The 17,424-nt window shown below is 43.6% G+C and overlaps 1 protein-coding gene across 3 annotated transcripts in view; it reads right to left on the bottom strand.

Moving 5' to 3' along the window:
* STAB1 (stabilin 1) overlaps window positions 1-17,424 on the bottom strand; it is a 57,801-nt gene that overhangs the window by 35,760 nt on the left and 4,617 nt on the right. For 2 of the 3 annotated variants that reach the window (XM_040590151.1, XM_040590150.1), the window contains exons 3-15: window positions 14,926-15,062; window positions 13,328-13,443; window positions 12,034-12,119; window positions 10,864-10,933; window positions 9,904-9,999; window positions 9,344-9,460; window positions 8,408-8,604; window positions 8,072-8,205; window positions 6,425-6,552; window positions 4,616-4,707; window positions 3,194-3,316; window positions 3,029-3,076; window positions 1,482-1,628 (exon numbers count right to left, since the gene is read on the bottom strand). In XM_040590151.1, the coding sequence (XP_040446085.1) occupies window positions 1,482-1,628; window positions 3,029-3,076; window positions 3,194-3,316; window positions 4,616-4,707; window positions 6,425-6,552; window positions 8,072-8,205; window positions 8,408-8,604; window positions 9,344-9,460; window positions 9,904-9,999; window positions 10,864-10,933; window positions 12,034-12,119; window positions 13,328-13,443; window positions 14,926-15,062 (1,491 nt within the window). The remainder of the gene's footprint in view (window positions 1-1,481; window positions 1,629-3,028; window positions 3,077-3,193; window positions 3,317-4,615; window positions 4,708-6,424; window positions 6,553-8,071; window positions 8,206-8,407; window positions 8,605-9,343; window positions 9,461-9,903; window positions 10,000-10,863; window positions 10,934-12,033; window positions 12,120-13,327; window positions 13,444-14,925; window positions 15,063-17,424) is intronic. The other variant, XM_040590152.1, reaches the window with a different exon arrangement.

The raw sequence follows: 17,424 nt of genomic DNA, 5'->3' as shown, positions 1-17,424 counted from the left end.
TTTGCTTTGAGGACAAGAGTTCACTCTGCCGCCTGCAAATGAGCCCCACCACTGAGAAAATACAATACATACACATATTTGTGAAAACACAGGGGAAATAGATGCCTTCCTTTTTGCCACATTGCCCATGAAGACAAAGGTAAAAGGAGGAATGTCCCTTCAAGAATCAAAACTTGTGAAGGGACTAGTTTGACCTTTATTTGCTGGAATCTGCACGCTTTTTGGCAGAAGGTGCTTCCCGTAGAACACACAAAGGCACAGAACGTTATTTCCAAGGGACACGAGTACAAAGGCTTTTGATGCCAAAAATGGCTGACGTGATCACTAGCCCTCATTGCAAAGCCAACATCACGAGGGAGTGTCAGAAGTCCAGAGAAAGACATGCTCTGCAGGGAGCTCTCTTACTGTCCTACCATCCCAAAGTAGCTGCAAATCCTTCTCCGCAGGTACCTGAGTACACAAACACAGAGCTGCAGCTCCTCTGGACCTCAGACTCTCCTTTTTGGCAAACATCCTCATGGAGGTCGTAAGACTGAGAGTATCTTAAGTGACGGCAGACAAACATCAGTACTGGGCGCAATTTAATCCATATGAAAACCCAGAACGTGTACAATTTATACACTATCCTCAGGGCACTTCAGCCAATGTGCTACTAACACTCAACACAACATTCCAGCTGTTTTTTAAACACACAAAATAAACCCATGATATTACACAGTCTGACTATTTTTATAGATTAATTACAACAGTGTAAACTATTACCAAAATCCTACCAAATCCAAGAGTTTGTGTCATTCTCTCAGTAACTTGCAAGGAGGTAGGAGGTAACAGGGCCTGCTTTCTGCATATATAAACAATATAAAAAAGCTCAGGCATATCTATGCAGTAGATGTAGCAAAAACTTCTCTCAGCTAACAGGGAAAAGCGCTTAGCGGAACTTGAACCTGAAGCCCCTCCCCAGTGTCTTAAATTCAAGACATTACTTCAAAATGCAAAAGTCTAATGATTATTTGTCCTCATTTTAAATATTTTTACTGTAAATACACATTTTTGATTACAATTTCAAAATGCAGCACAGACCAATTAAAGAAAATCTTCATTTGATTTATATGTGAAAAAAGCTTTTTTCGATATTTATCCTGCAAGATACATTTTCTGCAAGATACAACTGAAAAAGAGCTCATCTGCTATGAAGGCAGTGATCTTCCTCATAAAAGCAGAATTCTCTGTGCATCCAAGCACTGTAAAAGCATCACTGTGATGTCTGTATCAGGTTTATGTGATGCTGTTAGCTACTTTTAATGGTACACTGACATAATGGTGCCTAACAGGCTTTATCAGGAGCTAGAAACAAAATAAATAACCTTTTCCCTTTAAATAAAAAGCCTCACCGATTCAGAAATTTAATGATGAAAACAGATTTTTTTGAAGTGTTTATTCCACTGTCCCATAAAACAGAAGAAATACAAATGTCTGTGTACCTGTGGGTTTCTGAGGTTGTCAGCGCTGGTTTTCTTCCTTAGGGTGTTAACCACATGCATGATGCCATTGGCTGCTGGTAGGTTCGCTTGCAAAACATTGTACAGTTCCCCTGGCAGGTCTTGATATCGAAATGATTTGATGTACGTCTGGATAATAATAATAATAATGGGTTACTTTCTTGTGGTATATCTGCGCTATCATTACAGAGCTATAAATCATTGCTCCCTTCAGTGTTCTCTGCCTATGGGTCAGCAGGATGAAGGCACAACCAGAGTTACTCTGGAGAAAGTAAATTTAAGGGGTGGCCTGGGTGTAAAATAAACATCCCGCCTCTACTTGAATTTGGGTAACGTTTTGATCCTGGAGGGGGGGGCTTTTAAGTTTTACTACAGAAAGACCTAATCCAGGACAATCAGCTCTAGAATTAAGTTCGCCTGAGTATGAACGGTGCTTGATCCCAGCTCGGGATCACAAAAGGGTGCCCTGACCATCAAGTTGCTGCTGCATCTGTCTGCCAAATACAAGGAGAGAGGCACAGTGCCTCCTGGGCAATGCAGTACAGAGTTTGGAGGCAATTCTGTAACTAGAGCTTTGATTGCAACTTTTATTGGTTAATAACACCAACAAGGAGTCTTCGTAACAAAGCCAAACCAGTCAGGCTCACTGAATTATAAGGCACGTATCTGGTCCTTCCATACCGTACACAACCATGCACCGAAGCTGGGTGTATGGAGGTGTTCCAATGGTAACCTGCAAACTAAGCAGCTCAAGATACTGGTGCTGCAGCCATAATCCAAGTTCAGGCAACCGCAGCTTCCCTGTGCTTTTTATTTCACCACATGCATCTCTTGAACTCCCTGCCCTGAACTTCAGTTCACATCACCGAGGATTCTGGCTGAAACAAAGGAAGGGGAGGGCAGACTTCCCAGATCAAAAGACTCCTGAGCAAACAAACAGGAGAGAAGTTTAAAAGGAGCATCGACAAGCTCAGTTCGGATTCCCTGGCTCTAAACAGTGCTTTGTCCTTTTGATGCATGCAGGGTGCATGTATTACAACCTAGACCTCAGGGCCAAGGCTGGATCCTCAGAGAGGAAACATATGGCTCTCCCTTGGCCAGCTGTGAGCATGCATGCAGGAAAAGTGCAGGATGGAGAGAGAACAGTGGATGCTGGAAAATACGAGTCAATCGGAAAAGGGAAAAGGGATAAAAAGCCTTCCATATCAAAACATAATGATGAAAAACCCTTTGCGGGGACGACTAAGAAAAATAAAATAGAAAGAGGGGAAAAGGGAAACTGGAAGAGAAAATATTCAGCATGTGGCTGTGTCCAAATACACCATCTCCAAGGAGAGGCATTCATCTGAAGAGAGACTTTGCTGCCTCTTCCACATAGATATTGCAGCTGCTAGCAGTGTAGGGAAAAGGTCTCTTCTCTGGAATACACATACAGACCAAGGAAAGACCATTCACAAGTCAGATTCTGACTAACTGGTTGTCTGCAGGACAGGAGAAGTGGTTGCTTGGGGTGTCTGGTCTTAAATCACCTTGCTTTGGACTCCACAAAGGATCTTGTTGTTCTGATCGCAGGCAGGCTGATTAGAGAAAAAGGTTTTCTGGTTAAGAAAGTGCACCAAGGAAACCCTGCTCAACCTCCAGTCTGTCCTACATGAAAGCAACGCTCCAAGACTTCAGTTCAGGAGATCCTTTACCTGGCTACTGAATGTTAGCTGATGTCCTGACAAGGTCCACAGAGTCTTGGCTTTTACCATGTCTTCTATCAGATGCAGACCAGGAACGATGTGCATTCTGCACAAATGCTCAGCAGTGGTATCCTTTGGGGAATAAAGACCACACAAAGAAGATAAAGGACATGTTCTTTCAAGAACCTCATTCACTGAAAGAGCCATAACATTACCTTTCTCCCAGCTAACACATAGAGGAATTCTTAGCATACAAGACTGAGCTTCCCCTCTTCATTTTGGTTCACTGGAGCAGCGCTGTGGCAAGTCTTTTGCTTCTGTGTATACGTTCAAACACAGGCAGACTGATTAACCTGCAAGTGACCTACTTCAGAGGAAACCCCTAGACAGAAACCTACTGGACTTGGACAATATAAAAACTATCTTTGCATGCTCCAGATAATAAAACTTGCTGAAGCTCCCCATACAGTATCTTTGGTTATGCTGGACCATGTAGGTGGTCTAAGCTGTTGAATACACATTTAGTTTCTTCCTTTCTTTTCTGTGCTTTCCATCACTAGCAGTTTTTTAAGACATTGGAAATGTAATGTTCAAACGGGGTTGGTCTGTATGGATTATTTTTAAGGCATTTACCTTCTCATAACCAACTGCTAGCTGCAAGTTAGCTGCCACCTGAAACACAACAGGCACCTTGCCTAGCAAGCAATTAAAATCCCTACTGCATGAGCTCCGGTTGTAGCTCGTGTGCTGAATTTTAGCTCTGTCCTGGGAAAACAGCTTATGTACCTTCTCATCTTAATGATGGATAGCCTGGCTGTGGGCTTAACTGTGCAAAAACCACTGCAAAAGAATACAATTTAACTAATAAATAAATAAAAAACCCCAATATGACCTGCAGGACCTACTTGCTGAAGCTTAGAATTCTCAGACCTTTGTCTGGGTTTCCATAGCAGTTTTCCCCAGCCCTGCCACACTCGCTGTCCCCATTAATAAAATAAGCTCTTCTCAAGAAACTGACACCATGGCCACAGGCCCAAAATCCAATACTTTGATGCAAATCTCAGCCCCTTTTGAAAACCCCACCCTCAAGCAGTGAAAAGCCACCTCAAGTTTTGAGAATAGTCACAACCAGGAGGTTAGAGCTTTAAATGAAGACTGGGTAGAGAAACTTACACTTCCTGACATTAAAAACAGACAAACTCTGTCAATATTGAAAAGAGAGACAGAGATTTTAAAAATAATGCAAGGGATACAACATCCTCTATGAAACTGTAACTTAACCAGACAATGAAAAGTCTTCCCAAGAGATTGCTTCTATAAATACTGCCTTTCAAAGTTCCTCTCTCGTGTGCCCATCAGTTTTTTACAGGCTGCAGAACTCAGGCAGGAAAGAATCCTAAGACCAATTGTGCTAAAACCAAAAAAACTTACGTTAAATTCCATTTTGTCATGAACCGGAAGAAGGGATGGTACAAAGACAGTGAAAGGCCCGTATTTAGCCAGCAGTGTGGAGCAACCAGAAGCTGTAAAAAGAGTGGCAACGTGAAGTAGTTACTTGGCATACGGTTTAACTCCAGCAATAATTATTCCTCTTGTTAACAGCACAATCCAATCTACACATTTTTGGCCTGATGCAGGTAACTAGTACTTGTTTACAAGGAATAAGGAGGAGTTTTGTATTTCTGTCACAGCCCAGCTTGGCTGCTATCAGTTTTAAGCACTTGCCCACAAGATTTCTGAAGGATCGCTGGTGACTTGGGTCTACTTTGAATCACTGCTGACATTTGCAGAATATTCATAATAATTTTCCTCCCACATGCTTACTACCTTGTTCTTGGGCCAAGTGTCCTCTGTCTTCTCCTTGAAACAACTAGTTTCTGGGTGTAAACAGGATTTATCAAGACTAAATACTTCTTGAGAAGCTGCTATGAACCCACAGTTGTCAGTCCTCACTCGATCATCAATGGCCCATCAACAAAGGTCATTAGCTCTTAAGTCCCACTGCATAGGAGTTAGGATCCCAGAGATAGTCATGCGGTTGCCAATAGCACAAATCATTATGGAAAACATATGCAAAAAACAAGTGTTGGCAACAGTGATACGTAGCAGGGAGGGGTATTCACAAAAGCTAAGCTGAGCTTTGAGCCCTATCTCTATGCTCCATCAAGTTAGCAGAGGTAGAGAAGACTGTGTAGAAGATGAGTTGGAGAAGGTATCTAACATAAACATGCTTTGATGGGAGCTAAAGGGTTCTTATTCTTTCCTTGTATTACAGTGAGGCAAAAATTAACCTTTGTGGATATCACTCCCCGCACCTGCAGTACCTGGGTTCTAAACCAGTCTGCTACCTTTGCAAAGCAACTGCTCACTCAGAAATTACCATGGTGCATAGAATAAGGCCTTTTCATCTCCATAATTGCCACTTACACGTGCATGCTGGCAAGAAGGCCATTTAAGGGCTTAGTAGATGTTCTACTAAGTAGAGGACCCATGGCACACCAGCCTCAAGCATCACCGCTAGAAGAACCAACGACACTTGAAAGAGTGCTGAGCCTTCAATACAGATACTCGCAGGTGGAGGCACACTGGTGGTTTGATACAAACAGGTTTGAATCACACTTCCAAGGCACGTTTTCCTTCTTGTGCAGATATGGTACATCCTTCACCAGGACTGTCAAATACCTAATACACTCGGCCACAGTACTCTCTTTAACAGTCTCCTCAACTGACAATCCAGAACTGGTAATCTGAGTTCGGAGATGTGACGTGTTTAATTTTGTAGAATCACAGAATCATAGGCTGGTTTGGGCTGGAAGGGACCTTAAAGACCACCTTTTCCAACCCCCTTGCAGCGGGCAGGGACAACTTCCACCAGCCCAGGTTGCTTCCAGCCCCGTCCAGCCTGGGCTTGGGCACTGCCAGGGATGGGGCACCCACAGCTGCTCTGTGCCAGTGTCTCCCCACCCTCACAGTAAAGAATTCCTTCCTTTCATCTGATCTAAATCCACCCTCTTTCAGTTTAAAGCCATTACCTCTTGTCCTATCACTACATGCCCTTGTACAATGTCCCCTCCAGCTTTCTTGTAGGCCCCCTTTAGGTACTGGAAGGCTGCCATATCATCTCCCTGGAGTCAAACACTGAAAAATAGTTCTATTACACTGAAAGGCTTCGAGCCTTTTCTGACACACTCTTGCCCCCACATTTGTCCCATTCCCCCCAAAAATTCAAAAGACATTTACCAAACATCTTCCTGGCGACGTTTAAGTTCCTAGCAAACCTTCCTCGTGAATTATACCGATTTATCTCACTGAAGAGATCTTTATAGCAACTTCTCCCATCTCCAATCTCCCCTTCTTTACACACACAGCTAAGAGACAAGAATGAAACACAACAAACCATCATAAAACAGTTCCCAACATACTCAACAAATATGAGTAGAACATGTCGGTATCTACACTTGAAAGACAAATCTCAGCTTTAAGGTGTAGGTAAGAGCTTAGTAACTTCTGCCTAAACTAAGTGACAGGAAAAAATATGCACACTTCTGGAGTGCAAGCGAATTTGGACCTACTCGAAGAGGATGAAGATGCTTTCTCAGATACAATCAACATAAGGATTGTCTGCTCTAAAGTTCAGGGTACAGATAGCCACGATATAATTATCCACACCTTTCTAACTAGATATTCAGCATCAGACAATTTGAGGTAATCCCTAAAAAGCACAGCCTATGTGAAAATCTAGCAAACAGCTCCAATGTGACCCCTCAGCTTCAGTGAGAAGTGCCAGCTCAAGCACATCAGTTAGCTACGGTTTCTCTTAAGACTTAATGAGGGCCCCAGTCAGGCTAATGACTTTTCCAGAAAAGCTTATCTACATGTGAAAATCTTTGTCCTGATTCACACGGATTTATAGTCATTACTCAGAGACTACTTAAGATCACTGGCTGATAACCATGTTTTTTCCCGTTTGGGTTTTGTCCAAGAAGTATCGTCTCTGCTATTTCTGTTTCAGGGATGCAAAGACATGCAACACAGGGGAGGGATCTGACGTTACTCCAGTGTCAGAGGGCTGACTGCCAGCTGCTGGGGAACAGACACACTAAGGCAGGGACTGTGCTGAACGCCGCGTCCTGCACTTTGCTAGCGTATCTTCAGAAAGGGAAGCGGCTGTGTTTCAGTTCTGGCCTGAAGCACACAGTGAGCAGGTGGATGCTAACAGTTTTAGCAGCACTGGAGAAGGAAGGCTCAAGGAGGTGGGACTGCTCTTGCCCTCTTCAGTCTCTCAGGGAAGCTCCACCTTTTCTTGGTAACACACAAAATCCTCGATGAAGCTTTCTCTGGTGTTTGGGAGGCCATTATGCAAAAATGATCCTAGACCTGGCAATATTTCCCATCTAAGGGGTATCAACTTCTAGGTGATTTGCTTCAGAGGACTAAATGAGGTCTGGTGTTTCTTCCCTCAACTTCCCCCTTCCCTGTCAATCCGGAAGCATTTCTTGCTTACAGGTCTGAGTGGGAGGAGAGATAAAGACTTAGCCCTCAGAATCATGTGAGGGCAAATGGGAGCAAACAAGTCACACATCTCCCTTTTAATAACTGATTACTAGCTGATAATACCCCACTGCCACCACTAACTTGGGGAACTAGGTCTCCAGTTCACACCACAGAAGGCTGCTGCCCTAGATTTAAAGTGTCTTGTGACATGACAAAATTTACAATGACTGATGTAAAACTCTTTGCTTTCAATGCACTTGTTACAAACAGGCTCTTCTCAAACGGTGGCTCTAGCCCATTCTCCTCAGTTAGCTCACAGTTTCTTCAAAATTCAGCTCATCCAAACTGAGTTTCCATTCCAGCTGCAGAATAAGCTTCTTTAACCTGGCTTACCTAGGATTCCCCTGGGAATCAAGCTCACACGTGGAAGTCACATCACAAAAATACTGCCGACAATCGTTGGGAAATACAGAACACTCAGATGAAGGAGTTCTCCTACGCATCCCAGGCTTGCAAACACAAGATGCCTAAGGGAAGGCAACACAGTGATTATAGAACTGCAGTCAGCATCTTTTACAAAAGAAGTTACCTTACAAAAGACATGTCTGGTTCCCCTTTGCAAAATCTAAGGTGAGGACAGCAGATTTGACCAACACTCATTTGAAGAACTTCTCACCCTGCCATTTTTCAGACCCTTACAGGTTGCTGACATGCCGTTACTGCCCTTACCTCTCCTGGACGTCTGTAAACGCAAATGGTGGAGTTTTCTGGGCAGCCTCCATTGCTGTCAACACAAGGGTTTATGGGCTGGCAAATCTTCCCATCTCCTTGAAATCCTTCTTTACAGGTACATTGATTCTTTTGTGGTCCAAGAACCTTACATACGGCGAAGGGGGAGCATGGAGAAGCAGCACAAGGATCCTGAGCTGCGGTTAAAGAGATGAGAGGTGAGAGTAACCAAATCCCTCTTTTCAAAACAGACTTACTGCAGCACAGCAGAATGCAAAAGGCCTGGAAAGAATGGACTATAAGGAATTTATACTACTAAACTTTTAAAATTTCCCAGAAAATAAAATAATTTCAGACAGCAGATGTTTTGGGGTTTTTAATCTGAGGAGTTTGGATGACACATTCTTCATGTTACTTCAGTAACGGAAGTGTGAGTGACAGAGGATGCTTGGATTTACTTCTGAATTTCCATCATATCTGAGGATATATAAAACTGCAGCTGGGTCAGCAAAAACTGCAAAAAGCCAATGAAAACAGAGGTATCCACAGCTAGCTAATCACATGCATATCTAATTGACTTTCTTTTAACAAAACCAATTCACACACTTAAATCTGAAATCAGTGAAGAAATCCTTCAGTTACATACCTTACTATTTAGACTGGTACGGACTCACCAATATCCCATTGTCACAGTTATTTAGTACATACCTACAAGTGAGTGCTGGATGGAACCTGCAACACTTAATTAATTTCTTGCTTTCAGGACCAAGTGAGAAGAGACCCAAAAACTTAGCCCTTAACCTTAAAGGGGTACCTAAAAAACAGGTTCTTAAGCCTCTGCATTGTATTCACAGTGATCAAATTCATCCAGAGATACCAGTGCAATAAGATTTTTCCAAACAGAGGACTATTTAGGGTCACAGAGAAGTTTCTCACCTTGGCAAGTGCTCCCACTTTTTCTGTAGCCCAGCTTGCAGTCACACATCGCTGTCCCATCCCTTACCACACATTCGCTGTTGGCCTCGCATGTCACACCTTTGCAAAGGGGAAGCTCTGGAATCACACAGCAAAGACAGTTTCCCTTTGAGCATGCAGGGCACTGCCAGAAGATACAACTTACCTTATGAAATATCTGGAAATGAAGGCAAATGTGGTTTCCCGAGGCCCCCAAGTGGGCGCAAAAGCCAGGGGATATAAGCGGTGCAGACAGTTTTAAATCACTGGCAGCCTGGGTAGTCGAGTCCCACAAGGCTTAGAGAGAAGAAAGGACCTGTCTGGTTTCCAGAGAAAGAACAGAGGCACATAGAGATGGTACATCTCTGCCACAGCCATGGAGTGGGCACCAGACCCTCTGTCTAGATCTGCAGCGCTCAGATCATCTTCCCTCTGCATTCCCAAGCTATTCGTTGCTCCCCAGCTCCTTTTGGGACACAAGCATCCAAGCCCGTATCATAGTTTAGTACTAACAGGCCCTCTACAGCTATCAATTTATTTACCTTGGTCACACCTGGGGCCAGTGTAGCCTCCATAGCACGTACAGCTTCCATTGCCAGTGACGCCGCTGTTGCATTCCCCGTGCACGCAGTCACACACTGCAAAGGAAGTCCAAGCAAACCTGACATTCAGCTACAAGGCAGTACATAAGGATTCAGGCATACGCTGGCCAACTGCCCTGGGACTTGGCACCCTCATTTCCCACCAACAACCCACAGCAAATGTAGCTCCTTTTAAAAATTGGTCATGCCACTCAAAGCTTACAGAGGGCAAACCGCATGTCCTGGGCTCAAGAAGACAAAGTACTACCCTGCAAGAGCAGCCTTGAATGCAAGATCTAGAGCAGCTTTTCAGCCACGTGTTTTAACTTCCCACTTGTCTAAGTCTCCTGAAGCCAGCGTGGAAGGAACCAGAGCCTACCACATCTGCAAGCCCAGCACTGGTGTCATTGTGTGAGCACAACCAGCAAGATCACACCTATCTCACCTGTGTGGATACAAGGGAACCAGGAGCTGGACAAAAAAGGGCTCCTTTAACAGCCAGGCTGCACTGGTCATAAATCGCTTCCAAAAATGCCATACATGAGAAGCAGCACTGTGTGTATTAATTCTGTAGAGAGGGCAACAAGGAAGAAGCTGGGAGACAAGTGGAGCAGTGTGGAAAAACTGGGAAGTGAGTGTGGGTTGCTTCAGGGATGTAGGTAACAGCCTGGCTAAAAAGAGAGGAAACTGGGATAGTCCTGGTAAGGGGAGAGAGATTTACAATAGGAAAAATGGACTGATCCGAGTGAAAGACAGAATCATTTGTCTAATGGAACAGTGAAGGGCACAAAGACAAAACGCCAAGACACCTGCTATTGAACGCTCCTCCTCTCCAGCACCCTTCCTCACTCAACCACCCCCTCCTCCTTCCTTGCTTTCAGTTATTTTTGTGGAGGTTTCACTTGAATCAGTCATTCTTACCTGACTGACAGTCTGGGCCAAAACGATTTTCATCTCGACAATTCTGGCAGGCAAAACCACTGTACTGCTCCTAGAAGGGCCCCAAAATGTCCCAGGTGTTATTTTTTCCGTATCATTGCACTGTTCCACACATTGTTACAGTTTAAAGTCTCTCCCTGTTTCTTATTTTCCGTGACAGCTGAAGCAATACAGTGAAGAAAACTGCTATGTTCAGTGCTATATTCAGTGCTATTAATAATAGCAGTATTAACCAGCCCCCGTGGCAAAGATCACAGTGTGAGCCGACACACAGAGGGCGTGCAAAGTGCCAGCAAAACTCTGGCAGGCATTGAGTAAGCAACATCCTGATCACAGACAGGAACATACCAGCTGGCTTCTGATACCTCTGAAAAGGGAATACGGAATTCACTAATGCCAACAGGACTTCTGACATTGATTTTAGAGGGCGTGGGGACCTTCAGCATATATTTTAATTGATATAAGGTGACTTTGAGTTAAATCCAAAATCAACTTTTCCTAAAGAAGGGACCAAGAAGTAGGATTTTAGCTCACAATTACATAATTAAGGATACTGTAACAACATGAGTTCATAAGAGAAAGTTTCAAGTTTCACACATTAATTAAGGTAAACATTTTAGAATCACTGATCTATATGACTCAAATGTGCAGGAATTGTTTATACTTTTGTTGTACTAAGTCTGGAGCTGTAAAGAAAAAAAATAAACATCTGTCCTAAATTCTATTTCTGACCTCTCCTGCTTTTCCTGAGAGAGGGTGGATCTGCCTGCCAAGGCGTGGGACCAGTTCATTTGGGAAATATATCATTCAAGTCTGGAAAAGGTGCAGCTCATTAAGAGGCAAGTATCTCAGGGCTTCCTGCAGCCACAGACAAGAAAGACACTGATTGTTTCTACTGATCAGAGGGTTAAATTCAGGCAATTCTGTCTTCATTTCTCCCTAGAGATCCAACTCCATACTCTCACAAAGAGTATCTTAGTGCTACTGTAGACCACACTGAGCCTCCAGGAAAACCACAATGATGCTGGAATGACAGAAGCTGCTAATGTCCTTCCAGGCAGAAGGGCAGCCTTCATCCAGAGCATCTGCACCGATGCTATACAACTCCCTCTGACAAAAGCACATCACCCTCAGAATAAATCATGCACTGACCTTGCAGATGCAGGTCCCATTTTGCTGTATACCATCCAAGCATGTCCCATGGCCATTGCAGGGATTTTGAGATCCACCCGGACACTCTAGCAGGCAAGAGACAGACCAGGTAAGATTAGACTGAACCACCAGCACGTTATCCCCATCCCCTCTTCCCCCAAACATTGCAGTTGTGCAAAAGCAATGGCCTCTTCACCAGCGAAGTCCCTGTCTGATTATCCAACACACCTAACACCAGCCCAGAGCTGGTCAATCTGGCAGGGAGTGGCACCAAGGAGCAATTCAGCTGCTATCTAAGAAAAGCCTTTTAATAAAAGTCTAAGGCAAAGTCCCAATGGGCCATAACTAACTACATTTCAGTGACAGCACTGAAACATGTTTTGAGGTTGAACCACTGCTGCTAGCATCAGTGAAAGGCGGTATCAAACATCTGAGGGCAGTTCTGAAGCTCAGGACAGACAGCAGCCTGCTTTGCAAAGACACTGAGCATTTTTAGCTCCCTCTTGACTTCACGAAAAGCTGCAAATGTGCTCAGAAAAACATGGTCCACACAACTTTGGAGTGGGGTACCTCTAAATTCTGGAGACTATTTCTGATCATTTTAGGCACGTGATTCCTCTGACCAAGTTAGTTGCTTATTCAAACCACTTCGTGTGAGAACAGGCTCAAGCACCCAAACATCCTCCCATTTTCTGCAGGACTACAGAGTGCCTTTCCATACCCCAGCAATCAGTCAATCATACGAGAAGCGTTTAGCTTAGCAGGTCTTACTTTGGGATTTTTGAGACAAGAAAAACCAAATTCTTATGTACTTGGCATAAACCTGGGACAAAGTGGGAGCTTTGGGACAGTTATTTTCACCTTGGGTTGGAATTGCTAAGTATTTTCTGTGGCTGAATGGCTGACTAACTCCAGACTATACAGGAGGACACATGGCACACACACTGCAGACTAGAGGGACATCAGAAAGAAATATCTTCCTCTTCCTTTGGAAACTTTCTTAAAGAGGAACAAAAACATCCCTTCCCAAAAGCTTATTTTTAAAGAAGAGACAAAAGGAAGTTCCATCAAAGGAGGTTATGTTATGTGTTAAATGTAAGAGGATTCAATTAATCTGAAGGAGAGATTCCTTCCCCATTATATTCTGAACCTCCCAGACAGATAACGGGAGGCCTTGTGAGTGTTCAAAGAATAATTAAGATTAATCACCTCAATGCATATTTAATGCCTGCTACTAAAACTGGTTTGACTTATTCAACAGCTAGACAGCGTTATAAAAAGATGAAAAACTTACCATAGCACTCTGTACCCCAGAATCCTGGACAACACTTTTTCTCCTCTATTTCCTTCTTACACATGTGATGGCACCCTGGCTGGGAAAGGGTATTTTCTCCTAATTTGACAGTGTATCTTAAAAAGAATAACCCAAAATTCATTATTACAACACAAATATACCACATGCCTGTTGGAGGGTTTCTAAGCAAGCAGGCTGCAGCGCACTGAACTCTGAATGGAAGGAAGGGCACTCATTCCCTCTGCCACACACGCACACAAGAGTTTGCACTTGGGTTAATGTCTTCTCTAAGGATGCCCACTGATTTAATTGGTTATGTGAAATCTGTCAGCAGCTGGACATGAGACAGGACCTTCGGCAGCCTGAGGACATCAGGACAGAACCCTTGGATGCTGGAGGGTTGCGGGTTGACAGCATTGAAACAAAGTTAGGAACTCCTGGGTGACTCAACACTTGGCTTTGCACCTAAAATAACCTCGAAAGAAAAAGAATCTCCATGCAGGACTTGTCCCTTTCTGTCTTGCACGAAAGATTCTAGATTGAGATGCTGGAAATTTGGATATAACAGCTGTGTTATTCACAGATTCTCTATTCAATCTTGGACAAACATCTTAAATCCCCCAAAGAAGCATCTTCTTTTCAACCCTTCATCCATCACCTCTACATCCCTTGGTGGCAGTGCCTCTTGTTCTGCACGTATGAAGTACAGAACTATTCTTGGGTCTGTCCAACAACGACCACAAGAGCAGATAACATCCAGAAAAGCTGCATACACTCACATTATTCTTACACTTCATTTTATTTTTGGCACAACATCCTTCCCCAAAGGAACTTGGAAATTGTCTCAATAGCACTGCTGCTTTGGCTTCAATCTGACTCCTACGTGTGTCTGTGCAAAAACTGCTACAAACTGCAAAACTGCCACAGCTATTTTTGAAGTATTTCGACAGAATAGTGAATCACAGAAAACAGTAGACAATGGAGCTATATATTAACAGTTAACATTCACTGCTGAATAGATATGCAAACAATAATCTATAGTGTTTCATTTTCAAAAACTTCCTGGTTAATTCAGTTTTCCTCTACCCTTTTCCTATTAGAGCCATACTCGACAGAGTAAGAGCAAGGAACACATGAACAAGCAATTGTCATAAAGTGAACTAGGAAGGTAAAAAGTTCAGATGATTATTGCTGGAGGCTGGGAGGATATACAAAGGGAACTGTCATTACATTATTTTCTTACTAATCCACTACAAAATTCTGCATCTTAAACGGGTTTCTATGCTAGACAGACCTCTATTAAGTTGCTACAGCAGGATTAGCAAACTCAGGCTGTTTAGGGCAAGTTAGAAGTAATTTATCATGTAATTTGTTCTGTGTATACAGAACCTTATGCCCAGCAAAAAGTCCTTGGGATTTGGAAGGATACTAAAGCAACAGTAATAGGGGCCATAAATCCATTTTCACACATCTGAAAACCAAACTCCTTGGACCTTTAGAGCTCAAAACCCACGTGCATTTTCCTGAAGGCATACACACTACTCCTTGCATAGCAAGGCTGCATCAAAACCTTAACATAGTTAGGAAATAGGCCTTACCTGCAGTCCCTCACTCCTAATCCTTGGGTGGTCTTTAACCAGCCTCTTGGACATAACATTTTAGGCGCTGCAGCACAAGCAGTACATGCTGTATTCAAGGTAAACATCGTCTTGATATTGCATCGCATGGATTTTAACTTGAAAAGAAAAAACAGAATGGAAATAAGCCAAAAATTAAATTGTTACCCTAGCCACTCATCTTGCCAACCTTTAACATCTTTATCAACGTTGCACCATTCTTTAGATACCACTGGGGAGGGCAGTGACCAGTGCAGCTGCTGGGAGGTGTACGACACATATGGACTAAACCATCATGTCATGCTGCTGCATGCTACTTTGCTTGCATCTCAGCTAGAAGGCAATAGGGCAGACCACAGCTATCTTATCTTCCCCCTATGCCTCAGCAAAAATTCTAACCATTTCTAGAACAATCATAACAGTACACTGTTAATTTAAGCTGATCTTTTACAAACACATGGTAGTGGTATGTAAGGACAAGCCCTAAATTAATAACCCTTGCCAGAAGACACTGAATAAAAATGCAACACAGCGTTTCTCTTTTCCATGCCGTTGATGCGATCCAGTTCACTGGTGGTTTCATTGCTGTTCCAGGGGTCTGAAGAACCAAATGCATTAGTTCAGTCTATTTCCCAGAACCCAGGAGCTGCTAACACAAGTATTTCTCAGGGAAGCTGTCTTTGAGAAGGTGCAGGGGCAGCTCGGGTGGTGGTGGATTAAAAGGAAAGGTGCTCTGCAGCTCTCTGTCTGCTTGGATGGCTCTTGATGTTTTCACCCTAGCTGAGAAGGGCTCCATGAACATTAGCAAGAAGATCAGGTAGAAGACTTGGATAATTCACATGGTTGGTGATAAATTCAGCACAAGCCCTTCCATCTAACCAGAATAACTTCACGGTTCAGGTTTCCTCACAGAGCTTTTCTGTACCCCTGTACCCACCAACCCTGCATCTCCAAAAGAAACACAGCCAGAGCAGACAAAAAAAGCACAGCCTCAGAGCAAATAATCATCACTATATGCAAACTTGTCATTAAAGCTCACAATTTTACCCCAAAAGTGTTTCCTTGAACTTCTGAGCACCTGGAGTCAAGCAACTGCATGGAAACCTCATGCTCCTTTTAAAAAGAGAGAATGTTTTTCACCGATGATGGCAGAGAAAAGCTGGGAGGCACAAGCTATGTTTGCCCTAAAAGGTCACTGGGTGGAAAAAAACGCACACAGGTCACCACAACTGTGCCTCTACAGGCACTGTATTTTCTAAAAACAAAAACATTAGATCAAATTTTGGGAGGAGGCCTTGATCTGGGAATTTTTAAGCCAATCCTGAACAATGCCGTTAATGCAGCAGCATTTCGGATCCCATCAGTAATCTCAGCTTTGCTTCCTACGAACTTAAGCCCAAATGTATACATTTGCCTCAAGGCAAGGGAGGAAGCTCATGGCTTCCCATCAGTTATCAACAGCTCAGGAAGGCCCTCCCAGATGATAGCCAGCAGACCCTGTCAGGAAAACCTCCTGAGAGATAACCCTCAAGTCCCAGGTCCACAGAGACATCTCCCTGGAATGGTTTCCTGACTCACACCCCCCTTCCCTCTGCTTGGAGTTTTTGAGCTTTTTCCCATCTTCATGGATTCACCTTCTGCACCCATCCATGCAAGAATGCTGCCCAATGAAGAAAGTGATTGCTGTGTCTGTGGTTGCCATCCACAAGGATATTAACTTCTAGTTGTGCCTCTGGGGCTTTTCTTACCGTACAGTCAGCTTCACTTCCTTTGGTGGCAGAATCCCCAAGGAACTTGTCATGTCAAGGACTCCCTTGCTTTATAAATGGCACAAAACCAATCTGAGGTCCACCAAATCCACCTATCCACGTCCTGTGAGCACCAGCTTTACTAATTTTATCCACCGGGACAGTGGTCAGTTTTGCTGTTCCTTATGTATCCACCCCACGGGCACACAGTGCAGTTAGAGGAGACGTCTCCTTTTTCATGGAGCAAAACACAGCAATGCCATTGATGGGGTAGGGAAGAAGTCCATCCAACCAGTTGATTCAAGTAAAAATTAGGTCTACAGATCAAAGCTGGGCTTTTGAAATGAGCCAGCTGAAGCCAGGCACATGGTTCTGACAGAACAGTACATCTCCTGCCTTTCTAGTCCCATCAAATCCCAGCTTTAACCTTCACTGACACAACACCTCAGAAAGAGGAAAGGGAAGATGCCCAAGGAAGAAACACAGAGGTGGATGCCTTCCCATGAGTTATGATCTTAACATTGTCAGAATTACCCAACAAACCTTTATCAGGTGTCTGAGCTACCCTATCTGTATGAAAAAGACCACACAAACAGTAGAGCACAAAACACTAAACTGAAACTCCAATCTTCTACTTCAGCTTTACTTTCAGACGTCAGGAGTTGGCTGTCAGACACAGCTGGGCCTTTAAATGTATTCTCTGTCATGGTGGTGGAGGAAGACACCATTATTC

Source organism: Falco naumanni, chromosome 4 (genome assembly GCF_017639655.2).
Source record: "Falco naumanni isolate bFalNau1 chromosome 4, bFalNau1.pat, whole genome shotgun sequence".
NCBI classification, from domain to species: Eukaryota; Metazoa; Chordata; class Aves; order Falconiformes; family Falconidae; genus Falco; species Falco naumanni.
The sequence above is the reverse complement of the archived record's forward strand: the minus strand, read 5'-3'. Positions and strand labels throughout refer to the sequence as shown.